Here is a 12956-nt window from a genome sequence, read left to right on the forward strand (position 1 = left end):
GTAGACTCATTCTGCTGTGTGGACAGGAACACATGTGACATCACTTCCTGTTTGTTTGTGACTGAAGAGGAAGAAGTTTACAAGGAATCATTTAGAAGAGTTTCAAACATCAACTGATTAAATCCATGAATCTGAAAACGTGTTTGTGAGTGAAAGAGACAGACATGTACAGACTGAACTATCTGTTCAACAGTCAGAGTGTTTCTGTAACAGGAGACACTCTTTACACCCCACTCAGCACAGGGACACTGAGGAACCAAGAAAGACTGTAAACCCAGGATAAAGAGTTTGAGTGAATGTGGTGTTGAAGGTGTGGAGGTGGATCAGAGTGTCAGAGGAGACTCTGTAGAAGGACAGAGTGCCAGCAGGACAGTCCACATACACTGCTGCTCTGTTAGAGACAGAGGAGGAGGAGGAGGAGGAGGAGGAGATGGATGTTGATCTCTTATTGTGCCAGACAGACTGAGGACCATCATCAGAGCAGCTCAGACTCCAGGACTGATCATTGTTTCCAAACACACAGTCACCGCCTCCTTTCCTTCTGATACTTCTGTAACTCACTGATATAAAAACGTCTCCTCTCCACTCGACCTCCCAGTAACAGCGACCAGTCAGACCATTTCTACACAGCAGCTGAAGATAAACATCAAATCTGTCTGGATGATCACGATATGGCTGAATCTTCCTCACATGTGTCACCTTCCTGTTGTTGTCAGACAGCTGGAGCTTTGTGTTCACTGTGTTTGTGTCGATTGTGAGTTGACAGGAATCTGATGGAGAGAACAAACACAATCCAGCTGCAGTTATTGATCCATCATCTGTTCATTGATTGACACTTTGATGATGACTCCTGACATGATGAAGATGGTTGAATGTGTGCTGCTTTGTTTTCATGAATCCCATTAAAAACACACTTACACTTCCTCAGACCTGGTCTCAACCATCGGACTCCAGCAGGCTCCACCCTGAAAGGAGGAGGGGGGTCAGAGCAGCACAGTCAGCATGCACACATGGACATTACATGGCTCTCATACACACACTGTTACACACTGAGCTCAAAGCTCGGCTCCGCTGTTTTATTCAAAGAAATCTACATTTATTTATCAGCACATTTAAAAACAGCTTGAGCCAAAGTGCTGCACAGAGTAGAGATAAAATAGGAAACATACACAGTAATTACTATAAAGACTCGTCAGAATTGAAAGCTACAGAGTACAAATGTGTTTCCAACTGGGTTTTAAAAATGTTGAGTGTTGGTGACGACCTGATGTGAAGGGCGACTGTTCCAGAGTTTGGCTGCAGCGATCGATAAAGCTCACCTCTGTTTTTACGTCTAGTTCTGGTCAGAAGCTACTTATCTGCAGACCTGAGGGCTCGACTTGGATTATTTTGTTAAAGAGAGATAAGATGGAGCCAATCCATTCAGAGATTTAAAGACAAACAACCAGATCTGGAAGTGGATTCTACGACGTACTGGTAACCAGTGGTAAAACCTGGAAAAAGCTGGTGATGGGTCGTCTAGCACAGACCCACTGCTGGAACCAGACAATTCATGAGGGAGAGAACTGTGACAGCGCCGTTCCTTCACTTGATCTCAGTCGCTCTCGTCTGCTCCCTCGTAACACTGCTCTTTATTGAGGTTACATGAATATGCATAAGTTCATTAACATATGATGTCTTACACAGGTATGAACAAAGAGTACCAGTCTGTGCATAGTGTAGGTATGTGTGTGTGTGTGTGTTCCAGATGTGACCCTGTGAAGACTCCCCAAAGCTGGTGCTACGAGTCCAGTGGTCCCCCTAACAAAGGGCTCTTATACTTAACCAGACACAGAGTAGGTGTCCTCCTACACCATAAATCAGTAAGAGAAGGTACGACCTCTCTCATGACCTTAAGGTGTGTGTGCATGCCAGAGCACTCTGGAAGGCACACAGAGTCTTCACAGACTACTAAGGATCGAACCTCTATCATTATGCAATCGATTATAAAACTCATGTATGAGTAAATATTTCTAAGCAAATCTTACAGCTGGTTTTAAAAGCAGAATTTATCCATCCATCCATCCATTCGCTTCCGCTTATCCTTTTCAGGGTCGCGGGGGGCGCTGGAGCCTATCCCAGCTGTCATATAGCTATCAAGAAACACTCCTAAATCTTTAGCAAACAGAGTTCTGAACTTTTCCAGTGGGCCAAGGTCAACATTATTCGATAATGCTAATTCTTTTCCTTTGCATTATAACAATGTGAGGAGTTAATGCTAAGTATACTGCCATTAGCGGCTAATTCTAATTAGGGGTAAAAAATCATTACCAGCTAATGCTAATATCGTTTTTTCTTCCCTTTTAACAATGTGAACAGCTAGCAGCTAATGCTAATTTGACGTGAATTAGCATTATATTAGTGAGGAGTTAATGCTAAGTAGACAGCCATTATTGGCTAATGCTAATTTTAGGTGAATAGGAATTGGCATCTAATGCTAATACCATATTTTCTTGCTTTATAACAATGTGACCAGCTAATGCTAAGTAGGTTACCGTTATTGGCTAATACTAATTTGAGGTGAATTAGCATTATCCGTTAATGCCAACAATATTTTTTCTTACTTTTTAACAATATGAGTAGGTAATGTGAACACTTTTTTTCATTCAATTTTAACTTTTCCCCTGCGATGTGAAGAGTTAATGCTAAATAGGATGCCATTAGTGGCTAATTCTAATTTTAGATGAAAAAGCATTAGCAGCTAATGCTCATATTGTTTTCCTTTGCTTTTTAAGAATGAAAGCAGCTAATGATACAAAGTCTACGATTATTAACTATTGCTAATTTGATGTGAATTAGCATTATCCGATAATGGTAACCCTTTTCCCCTGCATTATAACGATGTCAGGAGTTAATGCTAAGTAGGCTGCTTTTAGGGACTAACTCTAATTATGTGAATAATTATTAGCAGCTAATGCTAATATTGTTTTCCCTTCCCTTTTAACAATGTGAGCAGCTAATGCTAATTTGATGTGAATTAGCATTATATTAGTGAGGAGTTAATGCTAAGTAGGCTACCATTAGCAGCTAAAGCTAATTTGAGGTGAATAAGCATTAGTAGCTAACGCTAATACCCTTTTCTCTTGTGTTATAATGATGTGAGAAGTTAATGCTAAATAGGCTTCCATGAGTGACTCCTTTCCCTTGCATTATAAAGATGTGAAGAGTTTATGCTACGTAAGCTGCCATTAGCAGCTAATGCTAATACTGTTTTCCCTTGCTTTATACAACTTGAGCAGCTATTGCTAAGTAGGCCACTTTGCTCTGCTAAGGATTTGTGTGACCATGATGGAAACTCTGATAAGCTAATGCTGCTAAGCTAATGCTGTTTATGGGCCCTGTTATAATCAATATTTCATTCTCATTCTGTTGTTTGAGAACAATAACAGAAAAATGTGCACTTGAGAACAAATTTATTATGAATTCAGCTGTGAATGTAGAGTTTCTCATTATTTAAGTTTCCATTTCCAAATGTTAGCTGACACTTTATTAGGTACACTGGCATATATCTCAGGTACACCTGTGACCTAGATGTTCCTGCAAACAGACTCCTTGGAGACCCCTACATAAATATCCACATACTATCCACATAAACAGGAAAATGTTTCCAGCTCTTCCTCCTCTATCAGACATTCTTCATACCTGAGAGTGTCCAGCCTCCAGCCTGGTTCCTTCAGTCCAACCGACAGCAGCTTCATTCCTGAGTCACCTGGATGATTGTAGCTCAGGTCCAGCTCTCTCAGATGGGTGGGATTGGAGCTCAGAGCTGAGGCCAGAGTAGTACAGCCTTCCTCTGTGATCAGACAGCCTGACAGACTGCAGACACACAAAACAACAATCTATCTGTCAACAACCGTTTTCACTTTGTCACAATAACATCTATCCATTTACATCCATTCAATGTAACTTTATTTATAAGTGACAATACCCAACAGACAAAAACAGTCATCTGAAGCTGTTTAACAGTGTAAGGTAACAGCCTCCAATATTAGAGAGAAAGCCCCAAACATCAGACAATCCACTGTGAGCAGCACTTGGTAATGGTGGGAAGAAGAACTCCCTTTGACACAAAGATCCTCCCAGTGAAAACAGGCTCCAGGAGGAGCAGCTACCATGACTGGTTGCAGGGTGAGGGGAAAGAGAAGAGATGAGCTCAGAGAGACAAGAACAAAACACAAACTAAGGAGAGAGAAGACAAAACATAAGGACACGCAGTAGTGACATATAAAAGCATCAGGAGTGAAAAGAGGGGAGTGGAGAAGAAAGCAGAGCATCATGGGAAGTCCACCAACAGCCTGAATCTATAGCAGCATAACTAAGGGATGGTTCAGGGTCACCTGATCCAGCTCGAACTATAAGCTTTATCAAAAAGGAAAGCTTGAAGCTGATCTTCAAAGTAAAGAGGGTGTCTGTCTCCTGAACTCAAACTGGGAGCTGCTTCCACACCCAGTCCAACATAGCCAGGCTTTCTTTGCTGCTTTGACAAAACCTCAAATCCCAGTCAGAGACGATGAGCATCATCACAGTGATGATCAGTTCTCTGTTAACCCAGGCTTTCTGCTTCAGGATTTGTGCACGCTCACAGAACAAGGAGACCTTTAAACATCATTTCACTAAATGGATGGACTGAGCTCAGCCTACAGATGAACTGGTGCCAGAGATCATAAAGAACATCAAACAGTCAAATTCAACACTTTTAATGGAAATATGAGATTAATGCTGCAGACAATCATGAACCTGCTGAATTCATGAACATCAAGAATGTAGCGAGTGGTAAAATAAAGATTTGACCTCAGTGTGCTCAGTGTTCTTGTCTATTCCTAACATATTCCTAACATGATAGCTGCACTTTAGAGCTCTAAATCTGGAACTGACACATATTTAAACTCTACATGTTACTCAGTACATTCAGTTCTGACACTCGCCCACAGTCCAACAAAGGAAACATGGAGATCACATCAGTTTGTCATCAAAGTCTAATTATTAGGGCAACTTAACCTGTTATTATCTCGTTAACTCATTAATTGATTAACGTCAGCAATTATTTTAATCACAGTTTTTAAAATCATGATTATTGTGAAAGTGCTCACTGGCTCTGAATATAAAAGCCATGGGTCACAGGAGAGATGTTGATCAGTGCTGACTTGAAATGGGCGTCATTATGCGTCTCAGCCAGTGGGAGCATTGAGGGTGGGCCTAATACTACTGCAGCGCTCACATGACTCAGGACAGACAGAAAGGGGCGGGGACAGAAACATGGAGACAGGTACAGATCTTTGACATGTTCATTCTAAACTGTTCCAGGAGGCAGTGTTGATACAACTAAAGTTATCTGGAAGCAAAGTTGAGTTTTTTATCACCGGAATACTTCATGTCTGAAGTATCACTTAAATGCATTACACGCTGTTGATGGCAGCAAACAAACAACCCAAACAAACAGAGGTGGGAGGCTTGGGCAGACTACGTAGATTCAGCTTGTGGGAGGAGTCTAGATAAACCAAAGAAAGACAAGCTAACAAACGCCACAGTGAAGTGAGTAGCTACAAACTGCTGGCTGATTAGTGTTGTTGAAGAAGTCGGTCTGAGGAACGTTCTTAGGATCAACAAATGATGGCATGTATGAGCCTCCCTCAAGACGCAGCATCACAAGAAGAACACATGAGATGTAGAAAAAGGAGAGACTAAGAAAGCCACGGTGTTACAACATGAACCTGCTGTTGGTCTCTCTGCAGACTACTGGGCGTAGCTGGGTAACCATGTTTACCTGGGAGTTACAGAAATGTGCAGAACATGTGATTCATGTTGCACAGCAGTGGGACATTTGAAATAAAGTCAGCACACTCAGTACAGATAGTGCATCAAATATGATGCTGCTGCCAGACGTCTGCCTTTGAACACGTCCCTGCATCACGTACAACACCAAGGTTGCCATGGCAATCACAGCTAACAGGGACAAAGTGCACAGCTGGAAGCCTGCAGGTATATTTAACATGATGTATTTCTCAGTGTCCTGTCTGTGTGTGAGAGACAAACAGCCTCTGTATGTGTGTGTAAATACAGCATGAATATGTAGAGGACATGTTTGTGGATATAAGTAAATGAATGCTCTGCGTCATTTGAATCTTTGATTCTTGTTTCTGTTGCAGGTCTGTGACTGAACTTCTGGGAGGAGAAACGTTGGTTTCATGCTCTGTGATTCTGTGTTTTGTCATCTCTCTGATGGTGATGGAGAGCTGAGATGATGACCCCGCCTACGTGGTCAAATTCAAGTCTACATTCAGAACAGACCTGGAGACACGCAAAATGCCAACATTGTATATGTGAAAACTGCTGCTTTACTGGAGCCAGATTCAAGGAGCTCAAGTGTTCACCCAGATCTTACTGAACTTACTGAAGGAACAGAGGGTTGTTGGAGGGAAACCTGTGGAAGCAACAACATCCGAGCCACCAGAGAAAAAGTTGGCCCTGTTGGTGCTTCATCAGAGTGTGATTGTTAACAGGAGGAAGACTCAGCTGAGAACAGTGTGGTGGATACAGAGCAGAGCCCACCATCAGTACAGAGGCCTGTCCATTAGAGTGCTGCTCCAAATATGCAGCACATGTACTTGGCCACAGCTGCAACATCTGTACCTGTGAAAGCTTGTTCTCTGTTGCTGCTCATATTGTACAGAAGAAGAGAGTTTCTTTATCATCAGAAAATGTCAATGAGCTTGTGTGTCTTAGCAGCTGGCTCGGTGCAGAGGAGGAAGAACATGTCAAGTCAGAGGAAGATAAATGCAGTTCATGTTGTCAACTCAACCTGGACTATTGAAAGAGTTTTTCTTTGTCTTGTTTCTGACTGAGATTCTCCAAAGGAAATCCAGCACAAACACACACTTCACACACTCAAAGTCCTGCACAGTAAATGAGCTGATGAGCGTTTGTGCTGCTCCCTGATAACAGAACAATAGTTCTGCTGGTTCCTGTTCTGAAAACACACATTTATAAATGTTCACTTGCTGTTGATCAAAGGTATGTTGGTGGCTCTGGACGCTGAGGGGAACTTTGTAAAAAACTAGATCAAATGTTAACGTCCTGGCAGAGGCAAAGAACTTTGATTTGATATTTGATTAGATTCATGTTTCAGCTCAGACTGACAGAAATATTTGAACTGCTACTGTGTTAAAGGTAACACTGCTGTTAGAAAGCACCTGATTTGTTTCTGCACACTGAATGTTGCACTTCTCATACTGCAGTACTATTAAAATAAGTACACAATACACTACTTTTGAACTCGTGATTGAATGTTGCTGTAACAAAGCCATTAATGGTGATTCAAAGTGTTCATGGTTTCCCAACACAACAAATGACTGTACAAGTGTGACTGATCCACTTTCTAATGTGTGTGTAGCCCACACTGTGTGTCACTGTGTCACAGGTGAGTCTGTGTATCCAGGTTCTATGAGGAGAACAGGATATAGTGACTGAGTCCAGCAGCTTAAAGTCTGAATCCATCCTCCATTTAAATAACTCAGACCAACAAATGAATAGCTTTGCTTTTGTGTAGCTGACACTTCATTTTAATGTCCTTCTATTCTGGTTCATTTGGTTTCAGTTTCTGTAAGCACACAGGTTTCATCAGGGACTCTATGACCTCAGTAATCTTTGCTGGGCCTCAATGCTCTGAACAAAGCTGCATCAGCATGAAGGATCAGTGTGAGAAAAAGATCGAGGCACAGAAACATTTTGAAAGAGAGATAAAGCAGCTAAAATCAGGTCTAAAAGTAAAGCAGAGTATAAGTTGAATAAAGGACACTCAAGGCTGGCTTGGAAAGGAATGAAGTCCATGGTGGGGATGCAGAACAAGGACCAAAGATGAATGTGATGCTGAATCAGCAGAAGACTTGGACTCATTTGATTCCATCTTTGATATCATTGATTTCAATGAAGAGCTTTGTGATTGTAGCAAAGGGCTGGTAGCGCTGAGAGTGACACTGATGAGGTGTCTGTGAAGGTTCGCAGTCATCTAAAGAGCTTAGAAAAAAAGGCATCTGGACTTCTTTAAGTTTCTTGAAGACGTTTCACCTTTCACCTCTCATCCAAGAAGCTTCTTTATTTCTAGAGTCAAATGGTGGAGAGTCCCAGATTAGCCTCTGTACAAACAGACTTCAGCCATATGAGAGTGATGGTGAGTGAATGAGAGCACACACAGGACACTCTGATCTCTGAATGTGTGTGACTCAGTGAAAAAGAGGATTGTACTGGATATACTGTGACTGACAAACAGAGTTTAAAGAGAAAGGTGTTTGGATTAAAATGGATTATGCTAAAGTGAACGTGCTAATGAAATATGAACTGACTGAAATGTGAAGTGAAGATAATTCAGATGTAAAAGAGAGAGAGGGGGTGATAATAAGGTGGGGCTGAAGATCAGTGAAGGGCATGTAAACACCTGATTGGTTGAGTAGATATGAGATTGACAGTTTCACAGTTTTCCCTGTGGATTATAACTTTAAGAAGATGTGACATTCATCAAGGAATCCTGCTCTCCGGATTATTTCCATGAACACTGAGCTGGAACACATCTACAGTGCTGAAAGTGCCTCCATCTCACCACCAACCTCTCTGTGCACATTTACTTTTCAATCCTTTGTGAGACACTAAAGATGTAAATCTGAGTATTATTCTATGTTAGTGCAAACACCTCTAATAGGTTGGTTTAGTCTTTCCAAGTCATAACTTCCCTTGGAGTCTGCGGTCCAGGCTCCTAAAATCATCCTAGTTTAACAAGCACTACAATCTAGAGGAGAGCTGCACTAACAGGAGTGACTGATAAGATCTGACCTGCAAGGATACTCATGTTTATTTATATCAGGACAAGCAGGGAAGACCTGGACATCAACTCTGTCAGGCTGCCTGAGTCCGCTCATCCACATCAGCTCAGAGCTCTGCATTATCTACCGAGTCAGACTCAGAGGATCAGGGATCAGAAGTTGTACAAAGAGTAGAACCAGACTTCCTGTATAGAGGTCTGTGGGCCTACTGATCCACAGTGTCAGCACAACTTTCACATCATATTCATCTCAGCTCCAAACAGCTGAAGCCAACAGGAAGCAGCTTTAAACAAACACAACAAGAGAAAAAAACGCTGAATGTTTCACATTAAAGTCGTACATTTATCATAAAAACATGAAAAAGTCGTGTTTTTCCTTCCAGGAACCACATGGCTTCACTTTTAAAGGTGAAGTGTGAAAGAAATGGACATATTTGAAGTCCAACACCTTTTTTCCAGTCACATTATTAAAGCAGACAAACTACAAGCTCATTTTCATTCCAACAAGTCATCTTCTGACCTGGACTAACAACACTGGTCTCTATGTGCAGCTGGCTGTGAGACCAGTGCTCAGGGAGCGTCTACAAAGTGCAACACTGAAAGAACATCACACACTTGCTGTGTCCCAATTCGGGGTATGCACGCTTGAAGTACACGCACTACGCGTACTACGGACGGTGCGTACTATAAGTACGAGAAGTGCGGAAGTGAGAGGCTTGTGAAATGGGACGGTATATGCTTCGTCGCGCAACCATGATACTAACCGCGAGACACGTTACATACAGCTTTGTTTGACAGAAATGAAGGAGAAAATTGTTTTGTTGGTCAATCATTTTTGTCATGACATCACTTTGATTAGTTGAGTATCTGAGGCTGAGACCACAGGACTGTAAAACATGATTCAAGGGCTTCATTTCTGTACTGAACAGTCATTTAAGATTAGCTAGTAAATAATAATTAGTTAATGTTGTTCATGAGACTAAAGTCATCTCACTATGGTAATGTAAATATAATATGGCCAATATTATAGTATTGTCAGGTTATATATATATATATATATATATATATATATATATATATATATATATATATATATATATATATATCACTGACTTTCAGCTTGTTGTGTTTGTGGATATATGACTGACTTTAATTATCCATAAAATCATCAGATTCTCTGTAAGATTAAGGTCGACTATATGTATATTTACAAGTAGAGGCTTTAAAACCAAGTTAATGCTGATAGTACAAACATCACTAGTGTCACATAACTTTGCCGACATGTGGCCAACAGCAATGTTTTAATGTTCTTCGTTATTAAACATTCGTACATGAATAAGTGACGTCATATTCAGTACTTACTTTTGACAGTTCACTTTTCGGCCGCTCCCTTCTGCCGTATTTTGCGGCAAAATTATCCACACCCACCACCGCGCTATGAATTGTGGGATATATGGGACCACGACGCGTGCACCGGACCACGCTTGATATTTGGGGAAATCGACGGCGCATTTGGAGTATGCATTTGAAGTACACTTCGAATTGGGACAGCCGTCGTCGCGTGGCGGTGACGTAACCGCACTTAAAATGCGTACTTCAAGCGTGCATACCCCGAATTGGGACACAGCAACTAATTTGCTTCCATCATCCAACCTGAAGAGGAAACAGAGACGCCTCCCCTTCAAAGTAAAAGCTGCTCCTTTTGGACACAGGATCAAAGAAAGTCTACAGTATAACATAGAAAAGACAGAACAAAGTTTTGGTTGTTTTTAAATTGTGCAGAAATGAAACTACACTAAGCTCAAATATGTGACAGACATTTCATCCCATGTCAGTTTGGCCTCATCCTGGGCCGGATTATCCAGCACACACTCTGACCACAGGCCCAGGGGCCACGCACAGCTGGGCTCCATCCAAGAGACAGGAAACAAACCAACACAATAATAAAAAGCACCATGTGATCTTCTTACATCTTCAAGACAAACATAGTAAAAACACAAGCATATTTGTTTCCTGATAAAATGATGTGACAGGTAGAACAGAGTAAAGTGGTGGTGTTACAGCCTTTCTCCCCTCTGCTGCCGAGGCTGTTAGTCTCTCCCAAACTCAGCTACAGGACTTCCAAATGAATGAAAGCAGCAGAAGTGGCTTTACAAATGAAAGAGGAAGAGGAGAAGAAGAGGAGAGGGAGGCCACCTTGACCATCACTCCAGCTGAAAACATCACACTTCCAATTAAGTTGGTGAGAAAATGTTGAGCAGGATGAGCTGCTGGCTAATCTGGAAGCTGTAGCAGCAGCTCACAGTCACAGTGGATTTCCACTCATGAAAAAGCTCTGGCTGCTTCATTTCTCATCTCATATCAGAGACTTTAATGCTTCACTGAAGCTGTACTGTGATGCTTCCTTTCCATATTCAGCCCAATGTGCTCTGTATTGTTTTATGCAGGTCATCTAAACAGGGATGAGCAGCTCATTTCAATATAAAAGGTTGGAACTGTAAATAAAACAAACAGAGCTCATAAACTGAAACTGATTTCATTTTTTCAGCAGGAACATTTTAGTTGTTCCTTTATCAATACATACATAATTATATTTACAGTAAGTCTTATCATTCCCCTTTTCCCTGCCAGTCACCGCCAATGTTCCCTCTAATGTTTCATGTGTCTGAGCGAACACACAAACTCCCTGAGCGTCCCTTGGACCACTGTGAGCAAAAGCAGACGTGTGCACTGTGGTCACACCAGCATCGAATCCATCCAAGTTACATGTTTATTAAAATAATCAAATTACAGCATTTACATTTATGTTAAACTACTTTTAATTAACTGATGTAGCCCACTTACAATGAAAATGTAAAACAATCTTGTTCATGACCTGTAGCATGTTAAGACTATTAGAAGTAAAAATAACTTTGAAAACACAACTTTCTTTCTTTTTTAAAAAAAAATAAAGCTCTGACTTGTATTATGAGTCTGTGGTCTGGGAGGGAGTCTGTAACTCTCTGTCTGTAAAATACAGTAAATAATGACCAATGTTGGGCAGTTAATTATATAGTTACTTCTTCAAAAAAGTTACTGAGTTTTGCAAATAACAAAGTTTGTTGCAATAAATACTGAATAGTATCGTTGTTATAAACAACAATACTATTCAGGAAGAAAACCAAACATTGCAGATATTTTTATCATAACTCTGGTTTTACGTGGCCGATCAACACAATTTAAAAACTGGTATAAAGTCCACACTTGGTCCGTCAATTGTTCCGTCTGTCCTGCTCACATCTCCAATGGTTGTACACGTTGTCATTAACGTGGCTTCACTCCACATCAGCCGCTTTCCTTGCTAAAACACCGGTGTCGGCACATAGGGACGCTGTCATAGCCTGTCAGCGACGCTGTTTAGCTGCATATATACGAATGTGAATCGCATCATTGGCTGGACTATGGGATAAGGTGGCATTGTTCTAATCCCATACGGGAGCAGCCAGTCACTGACTGACTAACACTACAAAACAGAATTGTTAAAGTTTTAATTTTAATTTCAATTGAGATTTGATTTTTTTTTTTTTTGTGCGCAACACAGATTTTCTGTGCACAGAGACCATGCCAGCAGTGCACAGTTGCGCACGTGCGCAGCTTAGAGGGAACATTGGGCACCACCACAGTTCACTTCAACAAAACTTTACTTCAGATTTGTTTTCATGTTTTGATCCAGTGATGAGAGCCGTTTCCCCCATGTCCAGTCCTTGTACTAAGCTAGGCTAAACATGTCCAGTGCCTGTCTCTGTGCAGCTTTTAATCTGATGTTAATAAGGTAGAAATGGAGGAAGAAGAAAATGACTTCATCAATTAACATGAGGCTACCAACCCAAATGGTGAGGTGGTGGTTAGTTATTACTGTTGTTTATGATCCCCTACATTATCCTACATTCAAATATATTCTCCAGCTACAATAGTGTTTGTGTTCCTAAAAGGATTTCATGAATGTGTTATTGTTCATGTCACATCTGTATGAAACAAAGAGGAAGTGAGGTTTATCCTTCATGATCACAAACTGTTCCAGCATGTAAACCTGAGATCTGTGTGGAGCAGCTGACCTGTACGATGT

General features: G+C 41.2%; 1 protein-coding gene across 1 annotated transcript in view; it reads right to left on the reverse strand.

Moving 5' to 3' along the window:
- The window catches only part of LOC102787331 (uncharacterized), a 526954-nt gene continuing 513998 nt past the window's right edge, over positions 1-12956 (reverse strand). Inside the window, exons 36-38 of the mRNA XM_087838425.1 lie at positions 3682-3855; positions 919-965; positions 1-770 (exon numbers count right to left, since the gene is read on the reverse strand). Coding sequence (XP_087694551.1) covers positions 235-770; positions 919-965; positions 3682-3855 — 757 coding nt within the window. The 3' untranslated portion in view covers positions 1-234. The remainder of the gene's footprint in view (positions 771-918; positions 966-3681; positions 3856-12956) is intronic.

Source organism: Neolamprologus brichardi, chromosome 3, assembly GCF_056152115.1.
Source record: "Neolamprologus brichardi isolate AB-2024 chromosome 3, ASM5615211v1, whole genome shotgun sequence".
In the NCBI taxonomy this organism is placed as follows: Eukaryota; Metazoa; Chordata; class Actinopteri; order Cichliformes; family Cichlidae; genus Neolamprologus; species Neolamprologus brichardi.